We start from the raw sequence: 27,755 nt of genomic DNA, 5'->3' as shown, positions 1-27,755 counted from the left end.
TTCAGCTTACTACTCACCAAGACTAAAATGAATCATGCCAGGAGGGATTCACCACATCCATGATTCACCACACCAATATGTGCACCCCTGCACGCCAACCAGCCCCTGGATCTTTTACCATTGCCATTCCAGGTCTTTGTGGAACCTTGAGGGTGGAGAGAAAACCAGAACAAAACTCCAGGAACGTAACTCCCACACAGGAACCCAAGAGCTTGGAAACAGGCAGGTAACAGTGACAGACTTGTCCTTTGGGTTTTGCAAAGTGAAACCGCACCCAGCTTCACAGAACCATGACTGGCACCAGCAACAAGGGGTGCCATAAATCAGAAAATGAGGTTCTCACCATCTAGGGCCTTGCATGTCAGAATACTGGAAAAGATGAGGCTTCAGATAACTCATGTTAGGTCTTAAGAGCTCATGACGTAAAAGAGGGGTACAGTAGAAATGCAGTGTTCTTGGGAGTTTCTGTGCTGCTGTAGCAGAGTTAAACTTGGTTATTTTAAAAACCCCACAACATTATTCAGTAACAGTAAGGAAATTGAGAATATAAAAATTAATGAGTTAAAATTATACTTGTATTTTGCATTTCTATGTTTTAGTTTTAAGATACTAGAAAACGACATTAAAACACCATCAAAATGAAGGAAAACAATGAAAGATTTTTTTATTGGATTATTCTGTCATATATTAAAGAGTCCTGAATAGTACATTGAAGAAAAGCATCCCAGCTGTACCTAAGAGATTATGCAGCCACTTCTGAGACATATCAGTGCTAAAATGCTTGCAATATTTCTGATATCGGCTTTTAATTCATGTCAACTTTGATTAGCTTCTCAACCAACAGAAGAAAAGTGACAGCAGCTCTGTCTGTTACAGAAGAAAACAGAAGGAAGCGCTATTACCAGCAAGTGGCTTTCTTCTCAAAACCAGCACCCTCCCTCATACCTCAGAAAACTGGCTCAGTCCTATATTCATTGGGGCATCAATTTTGGTTTATTCCTATGAAAAATAATTCTCTCCAACTGACAGCACTAGCAGCTCATCAGCCAACCGATCCATACATCCAGTTTATGCCTGACCCTCTGTCACAAGCATTGCAAATGCACTAGCAGTTGCACTAGTGCAAATTCATTACCTGGTGGTAGTAGGAAAGAGAAGGCAGAGGTAACTGGCAAGCTGCAGGATCTGGCCTGGTAACTGGGTCTTCATTTTGCTAGCACACAAGGCAGAACATGTGCTGAGCAGATCAACTAACAACTGGAGAAAATATTGCCTTTAAAAAAGGTGCAGTTTCCACACAGCTGTGTTTCTGAGACTGGCTCTCACTGTGGCACACAGCAGTGTAATGTTTAGGCTGTAGGCAGCAGTGAACAACATAATCATATGGTCAAGTACGGTATGTTTTCCTAATTACTGACATAGCATGATACATTTCAATGACAAAAATAACAAATTGGAACATGTAGTGGGACCATACAATCAAACACTGAGGAGCAGCTTGAGGAAGGATGCTACTACTGATGTACCTGAAAAGTGATCAGAGGAAGCCTGGACATCCAATCTGTTAATTGAAAAGGGTAATAATGCCAAATGGCCCAAAGGAATGCAGGTGTGAAAAGGCACATAATGGCCATGAAAAACCACCAAAATACCCCACCCAAACCCCCCTAAACCCCAATGTTTTCCGATTACCTCAGGGAATTAACTAGTAGGGAAGGAAGGTTAGTGAAAAAACAACCAAGCAAAAAACCTACTATGGGCAACATGTTGTGAAAGGGTGCTATAGACTCACGGGAAACATCTCTAATTTTCTTCCTTTCCTGCCTGCTCCTTCTTTCCTCTTCTGTTAAGACCTTCTTCGCTATGTATCAGCTGAGGAAGACAACTTTTAACAATCTTCATGTAAGGCAGTAGTTCTGAATAATTTCAGGATGTAACATTAGAAAGCTTCCAAACATCAGAGATGTTTCTGAATAGTCCCCAAGAAGAAAAGATAGAGATAAGAAGACACAGTTGTGAAATGCAACTTGATATTGCTCTCATTAAAAAACTCTGTCAGAAAACCAGATGCAATCACCTTCTTTTGTCTGGGTTGTTTTTTTTTTTTGCTGTAGTTATTCTGGAAGTATTAGTCTAGCTGCCTACCAATCAACATATGATGTACTACCCTTCTAGAAGCCCTCCAAAGGCCATTAGAGAATGGCCTTATAGAAGTTCTAAAACACATTTCCACCATTACCTATTAGAGTTTATTTGTTGTGAGGAAATAAGCAGGGATAGGAAATCACTGTTAAGTTTTGGCAACCATATTGATAACCCCCCAAATTTTATGTGATAAACAAATGGTCAGAATGTAATCAGTGTTCTCTCAAAAATTTAATATCAATCTGAAGACAATCAAAATAAAATGTGACATAATTATACAGCATGTAAGTTCAAAAGAAACTTATTTTCAAGTGCCGCATTAATAAATCCATATGAATATAAACAATCTGATCTAATTAACATTTGTCATTTCCAGTTACAGTTTAGCATTTACAGCTAATACAAGTTACTATGCTAGAGTCATCTTTTGTCCTGGTCTGAAAGTTGAGCCAACTTGTCCTCTCCTCTTCTTGGGATTCTGAAAATTATCATACCTGGAAACAGAAAAAGGTATTAAGAAAGTCTTATGAAATGCCTTTTGCAGACGCCTCTTCAGAGGCACATGAATGCAACACAGAACTACAGACGTTTAAGTATATTTTTATGTATATGTGGAAATGAAAGAGCGTATGTCATCTCGGAGCTGGGGACCTGGAGGAGTTATCATCCACAAACCTAACTCAGAGGGCTCTCTGCCTGCTTCCCTTTTATTTTTATTATTTTGTTTTATTCTGGGGACAAGGCGAGGAAGGTGTGACAAGGAACACAAGTGGACAGGGTGGTATAGACTCCTGGGAAGCATCTCTCATTCTCTTCTTTCCCTGTTCCTTCCTTCTCTTTCCTCTGCTTTAAGACCTGCTTATCTATGTATCAGCTGAGGAAAACAACTCCTTAATAATCTTTATGTCAGAAGAACTTGTTGATGAGGTCACAGAACAACCCAATGCCAATTTGCAGCTTTTTTACTCCATTCATTTCCATGTCTAAGGAGACACATTCTCCTTTTCAGTATGTTTATCCTTCTCCATATTATTGCTTTTTCCTCAAACTCAGCAGCTAGAAAGAGAACTACAAAGAGTTAAAACCCAGCAACCTGAAAATATGAGGGGCTACTACTCAGTGGGAGCAGGAAGGACATAGCCCTAATGCTTCAAGAATCAGTGCCCCTTTGTACAGGTACAGCTCAACATAATACAAGAATATTCTGGTCTGTGATTAGAAATCCTAGGTTCCACATTAGTAAAAACAATAAAAGGCAATGCACTGGTAAAATCATTTCCTTTTCCCAGTCTGTAATTTAATATTTCTCAAAAAAAAAAATAAAAATTGCCATTCCCACATTAAATAACTATTGTGTTTCTGATTAATAAGGAATGTGAAAGAGCAAATGTCCACTAGATTCACAATTACTAAAAAATGTAAGACTCACAGTTCAGTAAAGTTCTTCCAGCCATCTTGGCTAATGGATGGTCTTATACCCTCAAGTGCAGTCATCAGATGGGACTGGGTAATAATTAAAGTGTTCTTGGCCAGCACTGACTGATTCACGGTGCTGTCCTCCTTGAAAACAGAGCCATGAACACACAATGAAAAATTACCACAGAAACAAGTGCTGTGAATATCAGTAACTCTGAAGCCTCCTCATTTTACATAGAGACAAATGCCCTCAGTATTAATAACAGAGAAATAACTATTTAATGATATGTATGTTAACATCTGGCTTATTTTTCCCAAACTAGGTATCATTTTTCTTTGCTATTCTTGTTAAATTATATTTAGTACTACTGCAGATATTACTGAAATACCAAGAAGTATGGACAAACAATAGAAAAGTGTTCAGACCAAATAATAGAAAAAAACCTGCCATACTCCATTCTTGCTTCTGTAGTTGGCTTTGATAGCATTGACTTCTGTCTTCAGGTGCTCTATTTGCTGCTCCTGGTTATGTTCCAAGGAGTCTTCTTGAGAGGCTGTTCTAAGCATTGAGGGTTGTGATGATGCTGCATCTCTATGAGTCATGCTGGTAAAATCATGAGTTATGGAGTTTGGTCCAGACAAACACAAAGAGCTCTAAATTTACCACAAGGAGAAATATATTAACTCTATGGATCCAAAAGAGTAACTCCTCCATTAAGATTTAGACTCTTATACATCTTGCCCCCACTGGCAAAAAAGTGCTTCCTCTTAAAGATTTAACTTATTTAACAGAACAATTTAGGTTAATTTGCCAAGGTGTTTGGGGGAAAGTAGAGATTCAAAAATGAAGTATTTAATGTTTGGAAAAACTAAATATTTTTTCAATAAACTAAAAAGTCTACCAAATCCATTGTTTTATTTACATATGAAAATCAGTGGTTCTTAAATCTGGGCAAGTTTATGTAGTCAGCTTTGGAATGGCTCATAATTTGAATATTCATCACTTCCTAATTCTCTGTGCACTTGATAAAATATGCAACTTCCAAGTTCAATATCTTTAAGAGATCAAAGCACCAGCTACTAAGGAGAAAAATCACTGCTACAGCTGAACCCAGGACACCTTGCTAAAGAACTTCCACAATTAAAAGGAAAACTGAAGTCTCTAAAGACACATTAATTGAACACAATCATCTATAATGCAAGATGAAACATACAAAAGCATGCCAGCCGTCAGTAATTAGCTCTCCAGTATCAAGGCAAGTTATTTTGGGGTTTAAGAATCAATGTAAGGCGGTTTTGAAAACAGGAGTCTAACAACTTTAATAACTACCTGCAATAACAGTTCTGCAACAGATCTTGACAATGAATGCCGCATGGATCACATGCAAATTCTGAAATCATCTGTTCACCATAAACAGCTTGGAGGCAGCATATTCTGCTTGGTTTACCTGGTGGTCAAGGGAGATAAGCTGGCCAGGCAATCACCACACAGGTGCTGGGTAGCTAACTAGCACATCCTATCTGCAAGCTAGCCAGAGAACATGCTGCTTTCTGTGCAGTATGATACTACAACAGGAATTCTGCTTCTTAAGAGCAACAATGGAAGCTAAGGTTTACTTCTGTTAACACAATCCCACGATCAGGTTATTCCATTAATGAACACTCTATTGGAAACTGAAAAATGTTTGCTGATCCTCCATAATACGACTTACTTCTTGAAAGCTGGATGGTCATTCTTCAGTAGTAAAAATATGTTAAAAAAAACCCAAACAAACAACAAACAAACCCCAAAACAAACCCACCAAAAGCTGTTTTAGTATTAAACTTTGGGAGGCAACAAGCCAATAGACCACACAGTGAGGACTCATATGAATACAGTTAGCTGGATTAGCAGCAGTATATTAATCAGTATTTTGGTTTTTTGATTTTAAAGCCTTGCAAAGTTGTAGGGAAGTCCATATTGTATTTTGTCAGATCACATCCTTCCGTCTTCCTCCCCATGATGGACCACAACATAATAGACTGAAGACAGTTTGAAGGACAAAGCAGACATAATTGTATTTATAAACCCATACCATTTTTTTCTAGTGCAGTTTTTCTGCTTCAGAACTGATAATATTTAGAAAATTCAAAATGTTAAGTGAGTAATTTACCAGTTCTGAAGGAGTTCCATTTCCCAGCTCTGATTCATAAGAGCTTCCAAAATAAAGACGATACATGTTGGACCTTGGATCTTCAGGAAGCAAATCAGACATGTCTAAAGAAATAAGAGAATGCTCTAATCCTACTTCTCCATCTACTGCTGAATCATCTGAGCCACTGCTGTGGTTTAGAAAAACCATGGAAGAGAGACTGAAGTCACTGTCAGAACTAGAAACAAAATCCTGTGACAAAGAACAGAATATTAGAAGCATTAACTCATAATGAATTGCAACCTGAAATACATTAAAAATACTCATATACAGTGCAAATGAAAGTATTGTTTTACATCTGATTCTAGTAATCTGTCTGCCTCTAGGAGTATATTTCCAAATATTTTGCTAAGAAAATCTAATGCATTTAAACAGAACTTTGTGCTAGAAAAATAGTTTGAGAAGATAATCTTAAGGTTTTATTTGTTTGCTTTGAGCTGTCTCACTCAGTAACATCAAGTATTGGGAAACTTCATGCATATTTTCTATTGTACAACTGTATCACTTCTGGCTCAACCACTCCCTCCAGACAATTCAGTATCTTGTGTAAAATGCTCTAGGAGATTGTGGCGAGGCTACTTCTATTGTGCCTGACTGCTGTACTCATCTTCAGTCACAGTTAACACATTCCAAGTGTTGATGTGGAAATCACAGTTGTTGCTTTAGAATGGCATCTGCAAACCTTTTGATTGTACACCCCTATCAGTAAAAAAAATTCTGAGGACACTCTACCAAATATATGCAAATTTACTTATTTGTAATTTATATACATGTACTATTGAAGTTTTATTATTTTCTTGCTGCACTTCAATGGATTGCCTTGTGCACCCCCCGGGGTAGGTGTACACCACTCTGAAGACCACTGCTTTAAACAACGGCCTCTTCAAATAATGGATAATCATCAGGTATCCTTACAACTACTCGCTTACTAATTCTACAAATGAAGGAAAATGTTAGGAAAGATATGCTGGAAATTCCTTTCAATGCTAAGAGTTGCATCCTCAGAGTCCCATTCTTGGAAACAGCTGGGGCAAAAAGAAGCTAAGCGGTCTCACTGTTTTTGCACCCCTGACCCAATCCCTCCCTTTGACCTCCAAGTAGTGGAAGCCATGCCTGCTCCCTTCCAGCTAGGATCAGAAGAGAGGTGGCCGAACAGAGGCAAAAAAAGGTCACATAAGGGGTATAAACCAGGGGTGGGATCCTGCACCTTGGAAGTGCAAGTAATAGCTGGTGCCTGGAAGATAATCCAGAGCAGGACACTTCAGGTATCACCATCCTCTCACAACTCCTGACCTCAGACCAAACTCAGGCTGTTGGCACAGCTCCACAAACCTCAATTTCTTGGTTCCTCCATCTTCCAAAATGTGCCACCTCAAAACTGAATTTGCTAGCTACTCCTAAGAACCTCTGAGTGGGATCCCTCCTACTGATCTGTCAGTCACGTCTCATAACAATGATAAACATAAATGTATTCAACATTAAACATCTACCATAAAAAGACAAAACCAACTTGTGTTTAAGAGGCATTTAAATTAATCTGTTACATCATTCTTTTATTTTTCTGCAAACATGTTAATATTTTAATCCCCTGTATACAAATACAGGAAAATGAAATCTTATTAAACATAATTTTGCTAACAAAACCCCATGGATAAAATTAGCCCTTTCAAACATATCAACATCAAAACAAGAAGAGGAGAGATTTCTTTTATATCAGTTTTACTTACCTGTGTTGAACCTGAACCTAAATTGGTATGGATTGCCTCTAATTGGGCATTGTACAATAAAGCCTTGAGGTCAGCCCCTGTGAACCATTCTGTTTTTGCTGCCAAATCCTGAAAGTCCACATCATTTGCCAAGGACAGGGAATGACTGAGAGCTTTTAAGATTTCATAGCGTGAATTCTGTAAAAAAGGGATGAAAAAAAAGTGTCAGTAAAACAATCTGTTATTTATCTTGTCCTGATAGTGCTAGATAGTGCTTTGGCCCTGTCACAAGCAACCTCCCAGCTGAGGGAAGAAGGATCTTTTAGAAAGAAGATAATACCCCAGTAATAGTACATATAGGATGTACTGTACAGTAATCAATCTTTAAAATATAGGCATAGATTTTGATATGTTTTGTAACTAGTGACACATGTGACTTGAAAAGTGCTTCAATATTCCAAACTATATGTGGGTAAAGAGTGGGACCCACTGAATTTGGAATACAACTGCTCTGAAAACTTCAGATAATTCAAGAGTTAGGAATGACTATGGTTCATCACTTCAAGCAAACAGCAGATCCACTGGACTCATAATTCAGAGAAGGACACAGAACATGACAAACTCTATCCTGCATGCAGTTATTTTCTGAGGACTGTGGTAAACAGCCTTGTTTTGCCCATTTTACGTGAACACACTGACACTAAAATCAGTGAATTTCCACTGCTGTATAACTGGAGCTGGACAATCAAGTCCACTTTGTCCAGGTTTGAAATGACACTAAATAAAGAAAAGGAGAATAAAGCCTATTAGTTTGTGGGTTGTTTTTTTTTTTTGCTTGCTTTAACTTGCCTCCCTGTAAAGCGTTTTGTTTCCTCACCTGATCAGGAGGTGGACAGTACAGGCACTTATCCAGTCGACCTGGCCTTAACAAAGCAGGGTCAATCAAATCTGGGCGACTAGTAGCAGCTAGCACATAAACCCCTTAGGAAAGTACAGAAAAATATCATTAGCATCTGCTAAACTTTTGCATAAAAAGCAGCACACAGATGCATTATTACCTTGTAATCCTTCTACACCATCTAGCTGAGTCAGCAGTTGGTTAACCACTCTGTCAGTAACTCCTGTGTTGTCATGTCCTCGGCGAGGAGCTATAGAATCAAACTCATCGAAGAAAACAATACAAGGCTTAGCTGCCTGAGCTCTAAAATGGGAAAAGAAAAAGGAAATACTTAAATTCTGCTCAAGTTTGGGTCACAGACAAAACTGCTTAGAAGTATTAAAGGTTATTGCTTTTACTTTAGAGAACAGTTATCTTTATTGAAAGAATTAAAAAATCTGTTTTCTGTAGAAATGAAGAAGTTCTGAAGAACTGGACCGCAATGGAACTACTGTTCACTCTTATTCATATCTTGCACTTGCTTCAGAATTTCTGTATTACTCTACTGTCATGTTCATATACATGAAACCTCTAAAATCCAGTCACTGCAGATGAGGTCTTGACATTTATGTACATATCTAACCCAAAGATTGCCTACACTGTAAACCACATGAGAAGCAAATGCTGTTTATATTAGCAAGCACTGAGGAACAGCAAAAGCAGATTTGTAAAAACAAAACAACTAGCACTGAGGACCTCAATACCAAGTCTCACATGATGCTATATACTGTGTGTTCATTACTAGCTGGGCACACCTGACTGTCTGCTGGAATCATCTGAAAGGAATTCAGCATGTGTTTTTCAAGATAGTTTTGTGATGTGAACCAATGCACTGTAAATGGAGAGAACTGCGAGTTCAGCTTCAAAAGTACACTCCTCATGTGAGCCAAAATATTCAGTTCTTAAATGACAGTCAAGTTGAACTTGCCAAGATCTGAACACCTGGTTTGGCAGAACTCATTATTTCAGATGCTTTTGTGATCTAATGCCATGCCTCTCCTAGGCCAACAAAATTACTTCTTGGAGCTTCAAGCAATAAAATTCATTGATAACATCACAAATTTTTACAAGCCAACCTGTCAAAGATATCTCGAACTGCTTGCTCGCTTGCTCCAATGTATTTGCTGAGCAGCTCTGGTCCCTAAAGAAAAAAAAAATAAGAACAGAACATTTATTATATGCTTCTTAGGTCTAATGTGTAATTTAACGTCAGCATAGTTTTTATATACCAGAGTGAATTGTCTTGTAACCAAAAGAGTGCCATCTCTGAATAGAAGAGCCAAAGGGTCTAGATCAGCTGAAAGAATCTTCCAAGCATTCCAGCTTATTTCAATGTAATAATTCCCATTTTTCTACTATAATAGAACATGTGTTACAGTATCACATGGGAACAGCTTACACTGCATTTTGAAAATATGTTTAAAATGCATTGCTCAACTTCATTGTCCAGTGGCACCGAAATCAAGTATCTTTTAGTAAAGTAAGAACATCTAATTAAATTTTGTAATTCTGCATAATGAATAATTACACAAAACCAAATCTCAGTAATATGATTGTGAAGTTCCAGAAGTCAGATGGTGGGATACCCAGAGACATACTATATTTTTAATGTGAGTTTCTTTCTTTGGCATTTTGCCCTAACAAGCACATACTACTCACAAGTATTATGTTAAGCTATTTCATTCAGTTAATAAAATGAATCAATTAATCTTCAAAATATTGCTACCTTGATGCTGATGAAATTCATGCCACTCTCTCGAGCAACTACTCCTGCTAACAGTGTTTTTCCTGTTCCAGGTGCTCCATAGAGCAAGACTCCTGATCTCTGTCGTATGGGCAAGTTTGCAAATAATTCTGGATACTGGCAAAGAGATATAAAAAAAACATATTCTATGACAAGAGGTATAACAAGACATATTCTAATATGTAATTGTTCTGCAGTGTAATGTAACAGCAGTGACTTGCACTGATTTCTGTCTAAACAGAATGTATCCCTGTTATTATCACAAGAGCTTATCTGGACTGTTGGGGCTGAAATCACTTACTTGGGGCTTAAATCAGTTAGACTTCGTACCTACTTAAATACAAATAAATTTCATTTTCTACCAAGAGGAAACAGGACAGAACAGGGATGCACTACAGCTTTATGATGTCCATATCGGTACTTCTAAACTCCTGTTTTAATTACTGACTGATATGATCAAATATCATTCAGTCACTTCTCTGAAGACTGAAACGGATGGGTCATCTCAATGCTAGAAGTTTTAACCAAGGCAGAAAGGCCAAAGTAAAATAAAGGGGAATTGATGGAATAGCATTCATCCAAAAGAGAATACTCCTCTAGCAAAATCACTGCAGAAGACAGCTGGAAATGCTATATTTACAGAGTCTAATCACAAACCCTACAACAGAGAGTGTAGCAAAGATTAGGTTAGCAATACCACAATATTCTAGAACATTTCATCTGTAGAAAAACAGATGTTATTGCCTTTTGTATTTGGAAGAGGGAAGAGGAAAGAGAAAGAGTTTTCCAGTAGAGGAACAGACTGGGAAGCTACAACAGTAGCTTAAAATCATACCTGCCATCTTTCTGTCAAATACTGTGTCACACCTTAAAACTCATTCTTCCCCTACTAGCATTATGTACAAAATTCAAGTACCTAATTTAAAAGAACTTCGTACCTTTGCAGGTAACATGATGGTATCCTTGAGTATTTGTTTCACATCTTTTAAGCCACCAATCCTCTCCCATCCTATGTCTTTAGGTTTTTGAAGGTTAACATTTCTCAGAGCTAATGGAGTAAAATCTTTTAGAGCTTTCTGGAAATCCACAGTTGACAAATTCAACTCTGCTTAAAAAGAGAAAAAAAAAGTCCTGAATAGAAGAACAGCACACACAGCCACCAGTAATACAGTCCTCACAATATGCAACAATTAAATACATTTTAAACATAAAACGTGGCTTTTTATTTCTCTATTACTCTACATGTTCTGGATATCACAGGTAAGACTATGACATAAGAGGTTTTGTTGTCAACATACCATCATTTTGAAACGCATTCTGGCTAGAAACACAGGCATGAATGGCACGATCAACCAGCATTATAAAATCTCTGGCAACAAAACCTTTTGTTTCCTTTGCAATACACTGGAGGTCAAGATCAGAGAACTTGTTTATATCATAATTCAGTCTTCTTTTTATTATGGAACACAGCATTTCCCATCTCTGCTTCTGAAAAATAGAATTGTACAGCAAGTACATATTGAGGTTATTATTTATATGATTTCAGAAATTCAAAAACTAAATACAAAAGAGTAACTAAAATTTCCTCAAATGCTTACATGCCACCAAACCTTTAAATATAACAATCTGATCATGAATATAAACAAAAGTTAGTTCTTCAGCTGAATTTCAATAAATTCAGTACTTTTCTAACTTTAATTGTTCACCTTGTCACAGCTATCTGAAGTCCGACAATAATAAATCAAATCTCTGTCTCCCAGATACTACTGTTTTATACCCAAGTTTTTCTATTTCACAGGAGCATCTTTTTGCTGGTATGAGCAGAATATACTTGAGATGAAATATACTGCATTAGACAAAAATATATCTGATAATTTAGTATCTTTTGAGATCCTGATTTTTTTCCAGTGATGTCTCATCCTTATTCATGCATTAGTATTAAAAAAAAAAAAAAAGCAGATTTGCAGGAAGCAGCCGAAAGCTATACTGTATCTAATGCAGAATCCCCTCCTCAGGGACTTTTAATTGATAGCCTGTGCCAGATGACAAGCAGGCAGGAACAACTCCTGTTAAATACAAATGAGTTGCCATGTCTGTGTCATGTCATTAGAAATGCACAGGTACAAAGTGTCTGCCTTCTTCTGCAATGAAGTCATACTGTTTATTCTTCCCTCTTTTTACTTTCCAAAATGTACTATATTCAAAAGTAGAGGGCTATAAGTAATATAAAAAACCAACACAAAACCTTCCCATAAAATTACCATTTAGTTTTAACAACACCTTTAAAATACACATTCTAGGGACATACTTATTTCTCTCAGCAGTGAAAACACTTAAGTTTAATCTCATTTATCGAACTGTAGTGACATACATGTTTTTTTCAAAGCTGCTCCTCTAGAATCCCTTACAGGTAACAAGGAGACATGCATCTCTCACCTATGTTAGATAATCTGACTTGTTTTACACTGAACAGAGATGTCCTCTGAGTACACCCTTCTCATGCAACAGAAGATTAAGGACAGTGGGGCCAACTGGGAGTTTTCACTGGTTTCTTTTATTGTTTTAAACTCAATACTGACAGATGTAAATTCTGAGGTATTTCAGCATCATGACAGAACTTGTAAGATTTCAATTTTTTTTTTTTTTTTTTCATATTCAGGTGTAACCTACTATTTCTGCAGCTGTTCCAGTAATGTATTTGAGGCTGCAGGGAAGGCAAACAACATCTTAACAATTTTACCTGAACTTACCTGATCTGGAGATTGGATACACCTGAAGCACTGAAACACATGAGTTCCCTGAGCTGAAACCAGGGAAGGATGTAGGGAATGTTCAGACTGACTGGTGGCAATTAATGCAATCAAGCTCCCCATGGAAATAACTTCCTTTATCAGATCTTTCAAAACTAAACACAGAAGAGATTGTTCCATTAACTGCAAAATAACAAAAGATTCTGCATTTCATAACAGACATTTCTAATGTACTGGAAAGCAGCATCAGGGCAAACAAAATAAAACAAATATATAGTAAGATGTTACAATTCCATGTTTACAGGCTTTCCAGAAAATAAATAATAAAAGAGATGTATTATTATTTCTCTAGGACAGTACACACCATTAATCAAATGCCATCAGGCATGTTCTTTAAAGCTAAATTTGTAGTACCACTGATCATGTCTACCACAGGATATTAAACGTGGAATTTTATGTGCTATGATCACTGTTCTTGAAGTATTATTCACTCTATACAAACAAAAAAGGGAGAGTTATAAGACTAAAAATAGATGTTAAGCCTAGAAAATAAGCAATCTAGGAAAAAGTAATACAATAAAGTTGAAGAAATTATGGATGCAAAGTAGATCTTCAAGGAATAATAGTTAAAACTCTAAACCTCTGTTGTATGCATTATACCTGCAATTAAGAAACACAAACAATTCTGCAATTAACTTAAGTGCACATTTTTAACAAAGAAGTTAGATTTTCTGAACTTCAAAAGTAATTTAATAAAAAACTCCTTCAAACTGAGCTAAGAAATTGAAGATTTCCATTGGAAATAACCACTCCAAGCTCCAGAGTGGACTATTTTGGTTCAGCTGGTAGTCCACAAATAGTCTATACACCATAATTGGTGAATCCCTGCCACAGAATACCACACAGTCCAGAGGCAGTAATGATACAAGACAGAATTGTCCAGTTGATATAGTACAATTGAGAGGGAAGAAATTCTAAGTTGCATTATACTTTTATCCAGACACAGGTAGCAGAATATTACCATAAGCAAGTCTATTGCTTTGAACAGTTTCAGGGCTGTTCTCATGCTCTGGTGTAGAAGGTACTCCAACAATGTGATCAAGATCATCCATCAAAAGAATGGATGGCTGTCTCCATGCTGCCTCTAAAAAAGCTTCTTCCACGTATTTCCTTATGTTTGCTAATCTTTTTCCTAAAACAGAAAAGACAATTTTTATGTAAAAAAAAACATGTCAGGAAAAAGAATCAGACTGACTGCATATTGCTTACATGATACTACAATGTTTTGAATCGTGTAGCTTAATTTTACTTCTATAAATCCAAGTAGCAAGCTTAAACTAGAGTCATCAGTCAGTAAAGAGTCCACATCTTCTCTCAAAAAAAATACTAGGAGGATCTGCCTGTCTGAAGATGAGGTTAATCATCTTTCACTAACCACTCTAGAAGCCTGTAGGTCTGACTTCCAGACAGTTAAAAATTGAGTAGTACTTTAGAGCAGCACTCTAAATTGGTGGTGCTACATGGGGCAGAAATTGATATAAGTGTGCTTACAGAAGCTGTATTTTCAGACTGTTAAAGATGCTCACTGTGGAGCATCACAAACCCTTGCAAAAGCAGGAATAACGCTAGAATAACTATTCAAACGTGCTTCTTCATCGTACATCAAACACTTGAGATTAAAAAAAAGTAAAATTGTACCTCTTAAAGCTTTACAATCAATTACTTCTACATGAGCATCCAGTCTATCGAATGCCTCTTTGCAGATGGCCTTTGCTAATGTTGACTTTCCACTTCCCTACAAAAAAATCAAAGTTAGCTGATTTAAATTGACAGAACTAGTTTCTTCTGTTTCTGTGGACTTTTTGTCACAGTACACACCAGTGAATAACCTGGAAACGCTGTACACACACTAGTTTTATTCCTCACCAAAAGTATATACATATTCTGTCTTTTTATCACTTGATAGAGACCAAAGCCCTAGAGTGAAAAAAGTATAAACAAATTCAGGTGGATACATCCACAACAACACTACACAGTGTTCTGATCCCACTGAGTTCAGTGTTAAGACATCTGTTAGCTTCAGTGTAATATGGCATTATATAGATCACTGTAAGAGGCAACAGCAAAATAAGAGTATCAACTCCACTATCATTTTATGTTAAAACACAGGAGAAAATACTGTGTTCTTATTTTCATTCTAATATTTCAGAGACATGAAGTATTTATTATACTATAAACCAAAATAGATTAATCCCCTAAGGGAACAAATTGACACTGCATTGGTAGCAATCTTTAAAATTTATATTACATATATGTAATATATATATACACACATACATGAAATATGAATATATATTGATAAAGTGTGCATACAATGTATGCACCTATACATAATATTTGACTGATTTAACTCTGTTAACTGCTTTTTCAGCTTGTTCTTTAATTCTTTGGAATTCGCATGGTAGCGAAGAAAACTAAAGAAACCAATTTTGTGACTATGGAAAACAATCTGGGAGGATTTGCAAGTAGAGAGCAGTGAAGGGTGTACCTTTCCTCCTGCGAGAAGCACCCCTCCACTTCGCAGTCCCACAGCAATAGCAGCCAGCTTTTGAGATAAAGGACGCCCCAGAAGACTGTGGCTTACGTGTTCAAACAAAGATGCTCCTAATTTGTCCACTCCTCTGCAGAGCAAATAAGACATTAAATGGCTTAGAGCAGCATCAGTACACAATGTAAATAAGTAACAGCCTGCTGTATGGTGAAGTTTCAGTGCTGACATGTTCTGGCACACTTCACATTTTCAAGAAAAAGCTAAAGGTGATTCAATCTCAAGAGACAGCACCTTTTCTCATAGAATCATAGAATAGTTAGGGTTGGAAAGGACCTTAAGATCATCTAGTTCCAACCCCCCTGCCATGGGTATTCTCATTCACATTCTCTCCCAGGTTTTCTACTACAAAAATGTCTCACCCTAAATCATTTAGTTTGTGGTAGGGAAGGTTCTTGTCTGTATCACATACAGGTGGCTGGCTATCACCATCATCTTTTCTTGTCACAGGACGCAAAAGAACCTGCAACAAAGGAAAATGTTAGTACTTAAGGTTAAATGTAACTACAGAAGTAGCATACAGAACTAGCCATTTTTGGAATTGTGTAAGGCAAATGCCTCATGTATGCTTTGCTGAAGCTTACTGTCCTTGAAAGAAAGATGCATTGGTAAAATGGCAGAGATGCAACTATTCCCAAAACACAAGCCAGTGCTCACAGTGATGTTACAACCCCTGATTAGATGTTAGGCCAATACCAGGCTATGCAGACACCCATCGCTTTCCCTACTGCAGCTGCTTGTTCCTTCTCCTGTGCCCTCCCTCTCCCGTTGTGCTGGCAATGAGCACTTGTGAGGCAGGATAGTGAATCAGGAGTCTGACCTGACAAAACACCTGGCTTTTTTCACGTGCACAAATTTTTCAGTCTAGTTCACTGGGGAGCTGGTATGGAAAGCTGGGCAGGCGAACTGGGTCAGCAGAGAGGTCCACAGATAAGAACAGGCTGGTAGGTTCTCACATGGCTATTAAGAAATGCATTTTGCCCTTGTCTTCTTGTACGTATCTAACATCAGTAGAAATAAAGCTCTTGTTTTAGTGTTGGTTTTTTTGTTTGTTGTTTGTTTCTTTTTTGTGGATTTTTTATATGTTTGTTTGGGGTTTGTTTGTGTTTGGTTTATTTTTTCTTAACAGGAAACCTAAATTTTGGAGAAAAATTCCATTCTAAATAGCCAAAAGAGAACATAGTAAAAAATTAACTGTGTCAGTTTAAAAATAAAGAACTGTTATCCCACTCCTAGAACCACAACCCTGCAGTCATTCACGGTCACTGGTTCAACCAGAATTATTAATGGAAACAGTAATCTTACTATTAAATACAAGTATTTATTCTCCTGAGAAAGTAAAGACTAAAGAAACAGAAGGCACAGAAACTATATAAAGAGAAGACAGTCTGAGCCTAGTAGGCTGGAACAGGGAACATGTCTCATCTTTGTCAGAACAAGCTACTGTTCCTGCCAGATACACTGTGAAATGATTTACAGTGGTTTAGGTATTAAGGGAAAGAACAATCAAGTATAAGGATAGTATGTGCAAACTTGGACAGTACTAACTTTCCTCTGCTCTAATTGATTTTCTGAGTTTATTGTACACTATGAAAATTCAGTGCTAAGTGTGGTGTATCTGGAATCTCAGCAATGCCTCAGGCTATAAAATGAGATAAAGAATGAAGATACCATTTAATGAACAGACTGACATTATTAATTTAAAAAGGGAAACCCAAATACATTATATATATAATGCAATATATTTTTAACCAAATATAACAATTTAAATTACTTGATACCTGATACTATGTGATATTTACTTGTATATTAGTCTTTTGCAGCAAACTGGGACTCAGTATAAAGATATTCTCAGATTTATTTTCTTCCATGTGCACAGGATGCACTACACTAAGCACAAACTCCTCCATTCCTGTAAAAACCCAAAGCACAGCTATTAAAATTCCAAACAAATTCATCACAAGATTAAATAGATTAGTGCATTTTGATATAATACAAAATAAAAGCATATAAAGGTTAATAATTATTAAAGCATAATCCATGCTTACAGCTTTACAGCTTCAGTGTGAAGAGATATCTTTATGTTAAACAGTGTATACAGAGATTAAATGGCATATTTCCTAAGGAAATTCCATACTGGACAGTTAAGACAGCTACAGCACAGGACAGTATTATCCTTACCTTCTTTAACAGGCAGATGTATACAGTCTGTACTTGTCATTATCCATGGGTGATCATCAGTAGTGGAATCCTGCAGCCAAGAACTGAAAGCAGATTTAATATCATCTTCATGTATATCTGCATGCTAAACAGGAAAAAGGAAAAAGGGAAATAAAACAAACAAGGTGTTTGTTAAGTAAAACTGCTTCATACTCATGAGGCATTTGTTTCTCTTATGGAACAGAGATGGAAGAATGTTATTTACTTAGAAAACAGCATTTTGCCAACAAACACCATTTCCATCAACTGCTCTATGGAAAGCACCTGTCTAGCCCTCGCTACAGCAACAGTTGAACCTTCCACCACTACTAACGATTTTATCTTTGGAACACTGCTGTGAAGGCAAGCAAAAGCCTTTATTCTTATTTTACTTATCTGTATTGCCAGATCCAAGAGCACTACTCAAAATCTGGGTTTCAAAAACCACCCAAGGTATGCATCAATATTGACTCATCACTTCTCTTAGATGATCACTACACCCTTCTCTTCTCTGTATAAACTGCTTCCTATATAAAGAACCCTGGGCCCAGCCAGGGCAGGGGTACCACCAAAAGCTTCAACAGACAGGCAAAGAGACCAAACGACTTACCCCAAATTGCCTAGCTATATGGAACAGAAAAAGAAATCAAGCCTAAGTTGTATATCTCTTGTCAGAGATCCTGATCAGAGAAGCGTAATTCCTGTCTAAAAACGGGAAATCAACCAAGATCACAGAAGCAGTGCTCAGAAAGGAGAATGAAAATTACTGTCATCTTCTGTCTGCATCTGTCTTGCTTTTTTCTAAGAAATAAAAGAACTCCAACTGAATTAGAAAGGAAAGGGAGAAATCTGTATTTAAAACATACAAAAGCACACATAACTATATTTCACAATTTTAGCGTATTACTGCCAGAATAATTCTTTTAACTCAAAAAAAAAAAAAAGGCAGTTTTACCATTCCTCTGTAGGTAAGAAACCAAATTAGGATATTGGGGATAAAGAACAAACCTGCAAAAGCTTTGCTAGAATGGGAAGTGCTGTATTTAAAGTTTTGAGGGGCAGCTAACATGCCAGCTCAGCTAAATCAGGCCAGTGTCACAGAAAGAAGCATAAGTTACATTATGAAGAAATATGTCGTTCCAGAGCTATATCTGAGACTGGGAGAACTAGTACTGAGTATGTTCTTACTGTCACAAATGCTTGCTCAGAAGAATGGATAAGTCTTATTTACAGAGGGATTCAACAATATAACTTGAGAAAATTAAATATTTAGCATGGGAGAAGAAAAATTTAAAAGGAAGCACTAAAAAGAAGTAAAAAAACATAAAATCTATTACTCTAGCACATAAAATTTATTACTCTACTGCAAGTGTGTTTCTGAGGAAATGCATTGGGCACTGTAATGTTTGAAGAGTACAAGCATGTTTTCTCCCAGAAGACTTAAAGTGGATATTTCCTCTTTAACTCCACTTCTTTTTCTTTTTTGTATTTATCTTTATAGGCTTAAATGTATAAAATTTGCTAGGTTAGAACCAGTATTCATGTACTGTAGATGAAGGTCTGATGAAAAATTATTGATTACTGCTGCTGGTTTGACAACAATTGTTTATGATTAAGATCTAGTTAAACAGAAAATGCATTTTTTCCCTACCAACTCACCAAGTTCTCTTTAGGTTGCAGTGTAAGAGATACAGGGATTTTAGGAATAGATTCAATTGACTTAATTTGGACTGTTGAATGTATTTCAATATGTAGTTTTTTCCTCAGACCATCTGGAATCTGAAATATTTAAAATAAAAGCAAAGAAAAAAGCAAATATTAGAAAATAAAACATAACATTGCATATATAACGTAGTATCAGTTTACCACTAACAGAACCTTTACATTTGATCACTGATCTGTTTATTGGCTTTAATCTGCAAACGAATTAAGAAGGAAACCATAGAATGGATGGAGTCCAAATCTTGTTCTCTCATGCACATTTCTAATTGCTTTTTATCTTATTCGTAAAAGTGCTCATTACAGTTGATCACCTAGTAACTTCTTTAAATAAAACACAACAGGTTGAAAAAGAATTAGCAAACATTCCTAGAATGTTGCAAGAATGCTTTTAGTATAGAAGAAAAAACATCTCTACTTTCCTTTGCTGATCTTTAAGGTCCCTTCCAACCCTAACCATTCTATGATTAAAATTAATTTTACATGGGCAAGTAAATACATTATACAGATCAGAATTAAGCATATCTGCAGCCCAGTGAGAAAAAATCCAGTCTCCCTGAAGTGTATTTCTCAATTTGCCCGTTTAAAAAGGAAACTACTTTTCAAATAGTCTGTGTTATTTTAAACATATAACCAAATTGAAAACATCTTGCAAGTGTTTATTAACTCTGGAAGACTTCATGGTTGCTATCATTTGGAAAACTGTTATATCCCTCAAAAGATTTCATGATAAAGACCACTGCAGGCTTTTGCTCTCATCCTCAACAAAAAAGTAAGTGAAAGGTGAGAAGTATATTACGTCAAAACAGTCAAACTGATTTATATTGCATTTTGTCTATTTTTGTTGATCCCACATGTGCTTACAGGAAGGGAAGAATATAAGCAGACTGTAGCTCTACCAGAACAAGTTGAAATGGCAGTGTCTGTACACTGGGACTTGTGCCACCTTGCAAAGTATTATAAAAACCCTAAAGTAATTTAAATTATGGAATATATATTTGTTTTTTTAAAGACATATTTTTAAGAGTACATCTAAATGGACTCACAAGCACTAGGATACATGATCCCATTAGAGTTTGATGGCATCCAGAGTCCAAAGCATATTTAGCCACAAAGTGCTAACTGACGAAAAGAACATCGTTATGCAGCACTGAAGGTATGTAAGTAGATACTTTCACATCTTCATGAGTACAATGGCTACCAACAGATTTTGAAGAAAGCATACATTCCCTCCAGAAACACTGAGAAATTTTCCCCATTTGTTGAAAAAATGATAATGGTTCAGAAAACCAGAGTACACTGTGCATCTTGGAGGATGACAGTACATGATGTAGTCCAGAATGGGACAGTTTAGCAAGGCACAACTCTAGTAAATATCAAATGAGTCTAGTATAATCTTCTTGAGAGCTTAACACAAAGGCTATATCCCCAAACTGATCATTAACTACTCAGCTCCACATTATTCCATACTCCACAAATCATCCAATAGAAAATATCAAATAAAAAGCCCAAAAGATAGTGTGCTCAAACTGACCCAAACTCTTCCAGCATGTAGGGCTTCCCCACTGTGGCCATACTCTACGACACTCTTTAGGTCTTCAAATCCATTCCAAACGATTTGAACAACAGATCCCTCACTGGATGCTTGACTGCTATCAGAATGACTTTTGTCTTGCGTACTAGTCAAATGCTTTTGCTTTTCGAACGGCAGATTTTGCTTTGCTTCTTGATGACGCTGTCTTGGGGAAAGCAGCTCATTAATTTTTCCGTAAGATACTACAGGATCTGGATCCAAATCAATAAATTCTAAATTCCATGGAAAAATATGAATAGCATTGCATTTCAGAAATGGATAAGTGGCAGATGCATTCTGTACGCTTGGTGGCTGGGACTGACATACTCTAAATATGGAATCCATGTGAATTTTGTTCAGCAGCTTGTCTTTCAAGGTGCTTGTTTCTTCTTTATCACACAAAGTCTTTTGTTTCTGCTCAGATGTATGAGAGAAAATGCTCCCTAGGAAATTCCATATATTTGGGAGAACATTTGAGACAACTGTCATGTCTGCATCAGCCTTACTCTGTTCAAGGACTCCTTGCTTTAAGTAAGGCTGCTTGCCAAAAGGATCCTTTAGTGATTCTTCTTGTTCCATGTTATTTTTCACAAAACTTCTGAGCAAGTGGTCACTTTCCTTGGAAGGCGTGCTGGTGATGTTTTCCTCAGGTTCATGTGGTTTGGGACATACCAGAAGCTCTGTACACGGTTCTAATCTCCCATAGGGGGCTGCTGGCATAAGTGTACCTGAGCATGAACAAATCAGGTCAATGAATGCATCCACTCTTGCAAAACAGCTTACTCAAGGGGCCACAAGAGCCTTCACTGCTGCTTACCAATTTTAATATAAACGTGAGTGTGCTGTTCAACCCATACAGGAAACACTGCTTTTGGAAATACTATTCGAATCTGGTCAAGAAAATGTTTTTCAAGAGAGGAAGCGTGCAGCTCCTGCAGAAGTGCAATATCATTATAAATTAAATATTGCATACATTTCAAACATTTGTTTGAAGATAAAAACTTCACATCTCTTTCTAACACACCATTTGAAATATCAAATGCAATTAAGCACCACCTTATATGGTATTTCCTTAGGGACTGAAAAGAATGGGGCACTGGAAAAAAACAAAACAAACCAAAACAAACCAAAACAAAAAAAAAAAAAACAACCCTACTTTTGTCAGAATCTGTCATCTGTAAGAAAAGGACATGAACAGAGGTCAGGGCTTTATTACCAGAATTTCCCAATCATCTGCAGAGAGAGGTTCCACTTCTACTTGCTGGCACGAGGAGACGTGGGAACAGGGTTCAATAAATACCTGGCAAAAGTAACACCATTTCAAAACATTTAACATCGTATTTTTAAACACATAAAAGCTCCATCTTTAATTCAGCCAGAAAAACTGACAGCTGCTCCATTATACATTTCACTACACTAGGCAATTCATAAGCAGATAGATGTTAAACAGATTGGAAATAAACTGCATTGGGCATGCTTGGAGACTTCAGCAAACCACGAATGGAAGTGAATGTGGAAAGCATCAAGATTTTTATCAGCTAATAACAAACCATCAATTTTTAATGCATATTGATCACAATCTTATTTGTATTTTTAAATTTTTAAATGTTCTGGACCTTAGAAGGCTGAAAAAATCACTGAGTTGTGCATAAATTTTGATAAGGCAGAAACAGCTGAAAAAAAGATGAAAAAGTACAATATAAAAGCAAACCCAGCTCCTTTATGAATGGCTTCACAGGAAGCAGCCCTACTTCCACAGAACAGTTTGAAGGTCTTGTATCAGAAGGAATGATAAAAGCTTTCCAGAAAGCATTAAACATGTATGTCAAAGGTCATTTTTTACCAAAGGTTCTATTTGACAGGAAGTAACGATTTTCAAACAATATCATGTCACATATTTTAAAATAAACTTAATTATTTTCTTCTTGAGATAAAACTAGTTAACTGTTCTATAAGAGAGATTTACTTCAGGTTAGCTTTTATAGAGTAAGAATCAATTTTAAACTCCTCTAGGTCCTGTCTGAAGCAAAAGTTGAGAGGAACATCTTTTCCTCAACATGGTAAACAGAAGGACCTGAAGATCATCAAGTTCCAACTCCCCTGCCATGGGCAGGGACACCTCACACTAAACCATGCCACCCAAGGCTCTGTCCAATTTGGCCTTGAACACGACAAGGGATGGAGCATTCACAACTTCCCTGGGAAACCCATTCCAGTGCCTCACCACCCTTATACTAAAAAATTCCTCTTATATCCACTCTAAACATCTCCTGTGTAAGTTTTAACCCATTACCCCTTGTCCTATCACTACAGTCCCTAATGAAGAGTCCCTCCCCAGCATCCCTATAGACCCCTTTCAGATACTAGAAGGCTGCTATGAGGTCTCCATGCACCCTTCTCTTCTCCAGGCTGAACAGCCCCAACTTTCTCAGCCTATCTTCACACAGGAGGTGCTCCAGCCCCCTGACTGTCCTCGTGGCCCTCCTCAGGACTTGTTCCAACAGTCCCATGTCCTTTTAATGTTGAGGATACCAGAACTGCACACAATACTCCAGGTGAGGTCTCACAAGAGCAGAGTAGAGGGGCAGGATCACCTCCCTCGACCTGCTGGTCACGCTCCTTTTGATGCAGCCCAGGATACGGTTGGCTTTCTGGGCTGTGAGTGCACACTGAAGCCGGCTCATGTTCATTTTCTCATCGACCAACACCCCCAAGTCCTTCTCCACAGGCTGCTCTGAATCTCTTCTCTGCCCAACCTGTAGCTGTGCCTGGGATTGCTTCAACCCAGGTGTAGGACCTTGCCCTTGGCATGGTTAAAATTCATGAGGTTGGCATCAGCCCACCTCACAAGTGTGTCAAGGTCCCTCTGGATGGCATTCCTTCCCTCCAGCGTATCAACCAAACCACACAGCTTGGTGTCATCGGCAAACTTGCTGAGGGTGCACTCAATCCCACTGTCCGTGTCAGCGACAAAGATGTTGAACAAGACCGGTCCCAACACCAATCCCTGAGGGACACCACTCGTTACTGGTCTCCAGCCAGACATTGAGCCATTGACCACAACTCTTTGTGTGCAGCCATCCAGTCAGTTCTTTATCCACCGAGTCGTCCATCCATCAAATTGGTGTCTCTCCAATTTAGAGACAACAGAAGAGCACATTATTATGAAACACAGCAAGCACACAATTCCTGAATCCAAAACAATGGCAAAACACTCAATTGTTCATGTATTCATTTGATTGTACAGATGATTATTTCCAGGCAGCAGCTGGGTAAGGTTTTCTTAGGTTACTTTTGTCGACTGTTTTTCTTTTGAAGATTATTAATTGCTAGAACTATAAGGGGTAGTTGCCTTGCCTCTGAACTAGTAAAGTTCTGCAAATAGATATATCATTTCCAGAGGTAATATGCTAAAAAAGTAAACAAGGTAAGATAACACACTGTTTTGGAGCCACATTCTTCAATGTTTTCTATTATGCTGAATAAAATTTTCCACATGAAGGAACAGGAGTATATGAATATACTACACAATAACATTGTGTAGAGTAATACTTTATTATTCTTGTTTGCTTAAATCTCTACCTATTAATATATTAAACAATGTGATGTTAATAGTCCCATGTCAGAAAGCTCTGCTGATTCCTGGGGATCTCTTCAACTTCCATTCAATGAAAGAACCATTTAGAAAAAGTTTAGCTGTGTCAAAGAGGAAGAGGCCAATATAAATACATCTTCAAAGAGAGAGAACACACAGAGACATGTGCTGAAAGGGGGGGGAAAGAAGAGATGAAAAATTTAAACCTCAAGTAAGTCAAACAGGAAGAAATATGAAGAATTAGTTTAAAATAACAGGAATTCGAGGCAAAATATTCTCATGAAATAATCTCCAAATTGTTTAATTGCTTTAAAGTGTATATTCTTAAAATTAATGACACTACAGATAGTGGCACCAGCCCTGCAAAGCCCTACCTATAAGCCTATCCGAATGATATTTTATTGTTTATGATGCAATGAGCAAATCTTTTAGTATTTGAGACATTTCATGAAGATTAACTTTTCTTATGAACAGATATAAATGAAGTAGTTGTCTAAATACATGAAACAAGTCACAGCTATTTAATTACCTTTTCAGGTGTCTTAAAATATACCCTTTAAACAAGAAAAAAATAGTGTGCTTCAAACCTGTTCTCCATCTGTAATGCCAAGTTTCTCTGCTAACAGTCTGTTAATCTCCGCAATATTTTCACCCTGGTGACCTCGATGCCTGATTTCCATCCAGCTCAAAAATACAGGCTGATGACCACAGGACACTTTCACAGCTTGGCCCTATGAAGTTTCAAAGAAGTAAAACTAATGTCAAACAAGCTAAATGACTATTAGATAATCAAACTATATTCGATTAGACAGATCAAAGGAATTTAAAAACATTTTCTGGCTACTACATGCCCCATTTTAATGAATATTCCCTAACGATAACTTGCAGCATTTACAACAGGTTAGTAAAGGGTATTTCTATTAGCAATGAGATTTGTTTTTTTAACTCCAGAAACTGGCCAACTTCTTACTGACCAACACCTTTAGAATTCTTCTCCACATTACCTATTTGCACAACTCTCAACACAGAAGTGTGTGTTGGTTTCAGCTGTTAACCAGTTAATTTTTATGGACTATTTTTAAGTAAGAAAAATAATTCCTCTTCCCTTCTTCTGTATTAATGGTATCGAAGAAATCATAGAATCTTACAGAAATGTGTAGCAATGCATTTCTATTTCCCAAATGAGGAACAACAAGCATATACTTAAAATTTCACATGCATTGTAACATTTGCACAGATTCCAAGAGTGTTTTCACAAGCTGGGGAACATTTAAAGTGAGTTCCAAATCACATCAACTTAAACCAAAATGATTTTTATCAATCTGTTTCAGAACTGCTCACTTCTTCTGATTCTGAACTGAAGAGTCTTAACATGCTCAATCAGCTTCCATAGAGAGACTATAACCTACATTGTACCACTTAACTGATGTTTTGGTGTTTTTTTTTCAAAAATGATTATTTTCATGAAAATCAAGTGAGCACAACAATGTACACTGTGTATATACCACAGATGCACTTGTTAACATAGTGATGCTTTCTGTTCTGCTGTCAACAGTAGCCTAATAATTTCAAGTATTATTTGACTTTTCAGTTAACTCTGTAAAAAATTTCAGAGAATATCTACACCAAAAAAAATCTTTTTCCAAACATAATTATTTAATTTACAGCTCTTCCCTGTATTCATACAGGTAAAGCTCCTCCCCAAGTTTTGATACACCACTGAGTTTTGTAAATCATTTTGTCACCCAGATGTCTAATACCTTCAGCAATCAGATTTAGCTTTTGATTCCACTTGATTTTTTAAAAATTATTTACTCAGTGTAATCTATTGACATCATACTTATCCCCTTTTAAACATTTTTATCCAAGAGATTTCATTTCACATGCAATTTCTATTAGGATTTGGGAGATCATAACTTTTCTTTTTGTGGGTCATGTTCAGTAAAATCAAGAACCCACCATAACCTAGTATGTACAGAATGACACTACAAGACTTCAAAGCAATTGCACTTGTTTTTTTCTCCCTTGGCAGCAAACCTGTAAAACTTCCAGAAACTATAGCAGAACAACAGCTAACACATATGGCCCGTTCTGCCACTAGCCCCTGCAGTTCTGCTGCTCACCGCACACGAGACGCATGCAGGCTTTGCTCTTTTCATGTGTGAAATGTTATTTAAAACCCAAGGTGTGCTTCCTGCACCTGATCCACGCACTTAATGGGACTTCTCACGACAAGAACCCCTTTCTGTACAGGAACTATATATATTGTATATATATATATATATATTCACTATATATAGTGAAAGATCGACACACATCAAGAGCAATGATTCTGCTCGGATTTATCACCTCACCTCTTACCAGAAAGATTAGCTAACACATAATTCAGTTAACGCTGGTTATTGCGAAAACCCGTATAAAACAGTGGCGAGACACAGTGCCAGACTGGGCTGTGGCCTAATCCCAGTCCCCTCCGTATTTTATTAAGGAAATGGACGCCAGAACCGAACAGCTCCTGAGGGTGGGCTGCGTGATAAGCCGCCACTGAGGGGCCGTCCGGGCCCCACCACCACAAGGGCGCGGCGGGGGGCAGGGGGCGGGGCTCCTCGTTGCTATGACCAGCGCGTCTCCGTGAGGGGGGGGTTCCCCAACTGCCGGGGGAAGCTCGCGCGCTCTGCCAGCACTGCGACGCCGCGGCTGGTGGCTTGGAGGACTGAGGGGCGCTTCGTGTTACCATAGCAACGGGATGCCGTGCAGGGGTGAACACGGAGAGGGACGGTGCTCTCCCATAATCCTCCCCTAGGGGAGCCGACTCGGTACCTGCTGCAGGCGGAGGTGAGAGGCTAGCACCGGAGGCAAGTGCAGGAAGCAGTCTCGCGTCCTGCTCAAGACGACCGTCACTGCGGCGGCTCCAGCTCCCCCTCCGCCGGGGTTGCCGCTGCCCCACATGCTGGCCGGGCGCCACAGCCCAGGGCCACTGCGCGCCCGCTCCGCCCGAGCTGGGAGCTGCTTACTCGGAGGCGGGCGAGCCAGACCTTCCCAAAATTCCCCCTGCAACCCCTAAGACAGTAGTATAACCCACTGCTGGCCAATGCGGGCGCGGCATATAGCCATCCTTTGCCTCTGATTGGCTTTTCTATCGAGGGCTTCGGCTCTTTCTGTCTGGCTGAT

The 27,755-nt window shown here is 37.8% G+C and overlaps 1 protein-coding gene across 4 annotated transcripts; it reads right to left on the bottom strand.

Moving 5' to 3' along the window:
- Positions 1–2,363: 2,363 nt before the first annotated feature.
- On the bottom strand, positions 2,364–27,634 carry PEX1 (peroxisomal biogenesis factor 1). Of its 4 annotated transcripts, none has more exons than XM_057432720.1 (24): positions 27,405–27,634; positions 25,172–25,315; positions 22,206–22,289; positions 21,807–21,921; positions 20,951–21,717; positions 19,357–19,476; positions 17,680–17,803; positions 17,301–17,410; positions 15,861–15,961; positions 15,439–15,571; positions 14,589–14,685; positions 13,912–14,082; positions 12,891–13,045; positions 11,439–11,628; positions 11,079–11,248; positions 10,123–10,257; positions 9,473–9,537; positions 8,518–8,660; positions 8,337–8,440; positions 7,481–7,657; positions 5,715–5,945; positions 4,015–4,215; positions 3,575–3,705; positions 2,364–2,639 (listed from the first exon to the last, which is right to left on the bottom strand). In XM_057432720.1, exons 1-24 carry the CDS (start codon positions 27,531–27,533, stop codon positions 2,555–2,557), a joined length of 3,882 nt encoding a protein of 1,293 aa, XP_057288703.1. In that variant the 5' UTR covers positions 27,534–27,634; the 3' UTR covers positions 2,364–2,554. The 4 variants fall into 4 exon arrangements, with proteins under 4 accessions (XP_057288703.1, XP_057288704.1, XP_057288705.1 ...); XM_057432721.1 differs by having other exon boundaries at positions 11,079–11,245; XM_057432722.1 differs by lacking the exons at positions 20,951–21,717; positions 21,807–21,921.
- Positions 27,635–27,755: the final 121 nt, after the last annotated feature.

The sequence above is a fragment of the Pezoporus wallicus genome, unplaced genomic scaffold (assembly GCF_028554395.1).
Source record: "Pezoporus wallicus isolate ANWC-B61680 ecotype Strahan unplaced genomic scaffold, APGP_CSIRO_Pwel_v1 scaffold_2584, whole genome shotgun sequence".
Classification (NCBI taxonomy): domain Eukaryota; kingdom Metazoa; phylum Chordata; class Aves; order Psittaciformes; family Psittacidae; genus Pezoporus; species Pezoporus wallicus.
This window is presented reverse-complemented; position numbering and strand designations above follow the sequence as displayed.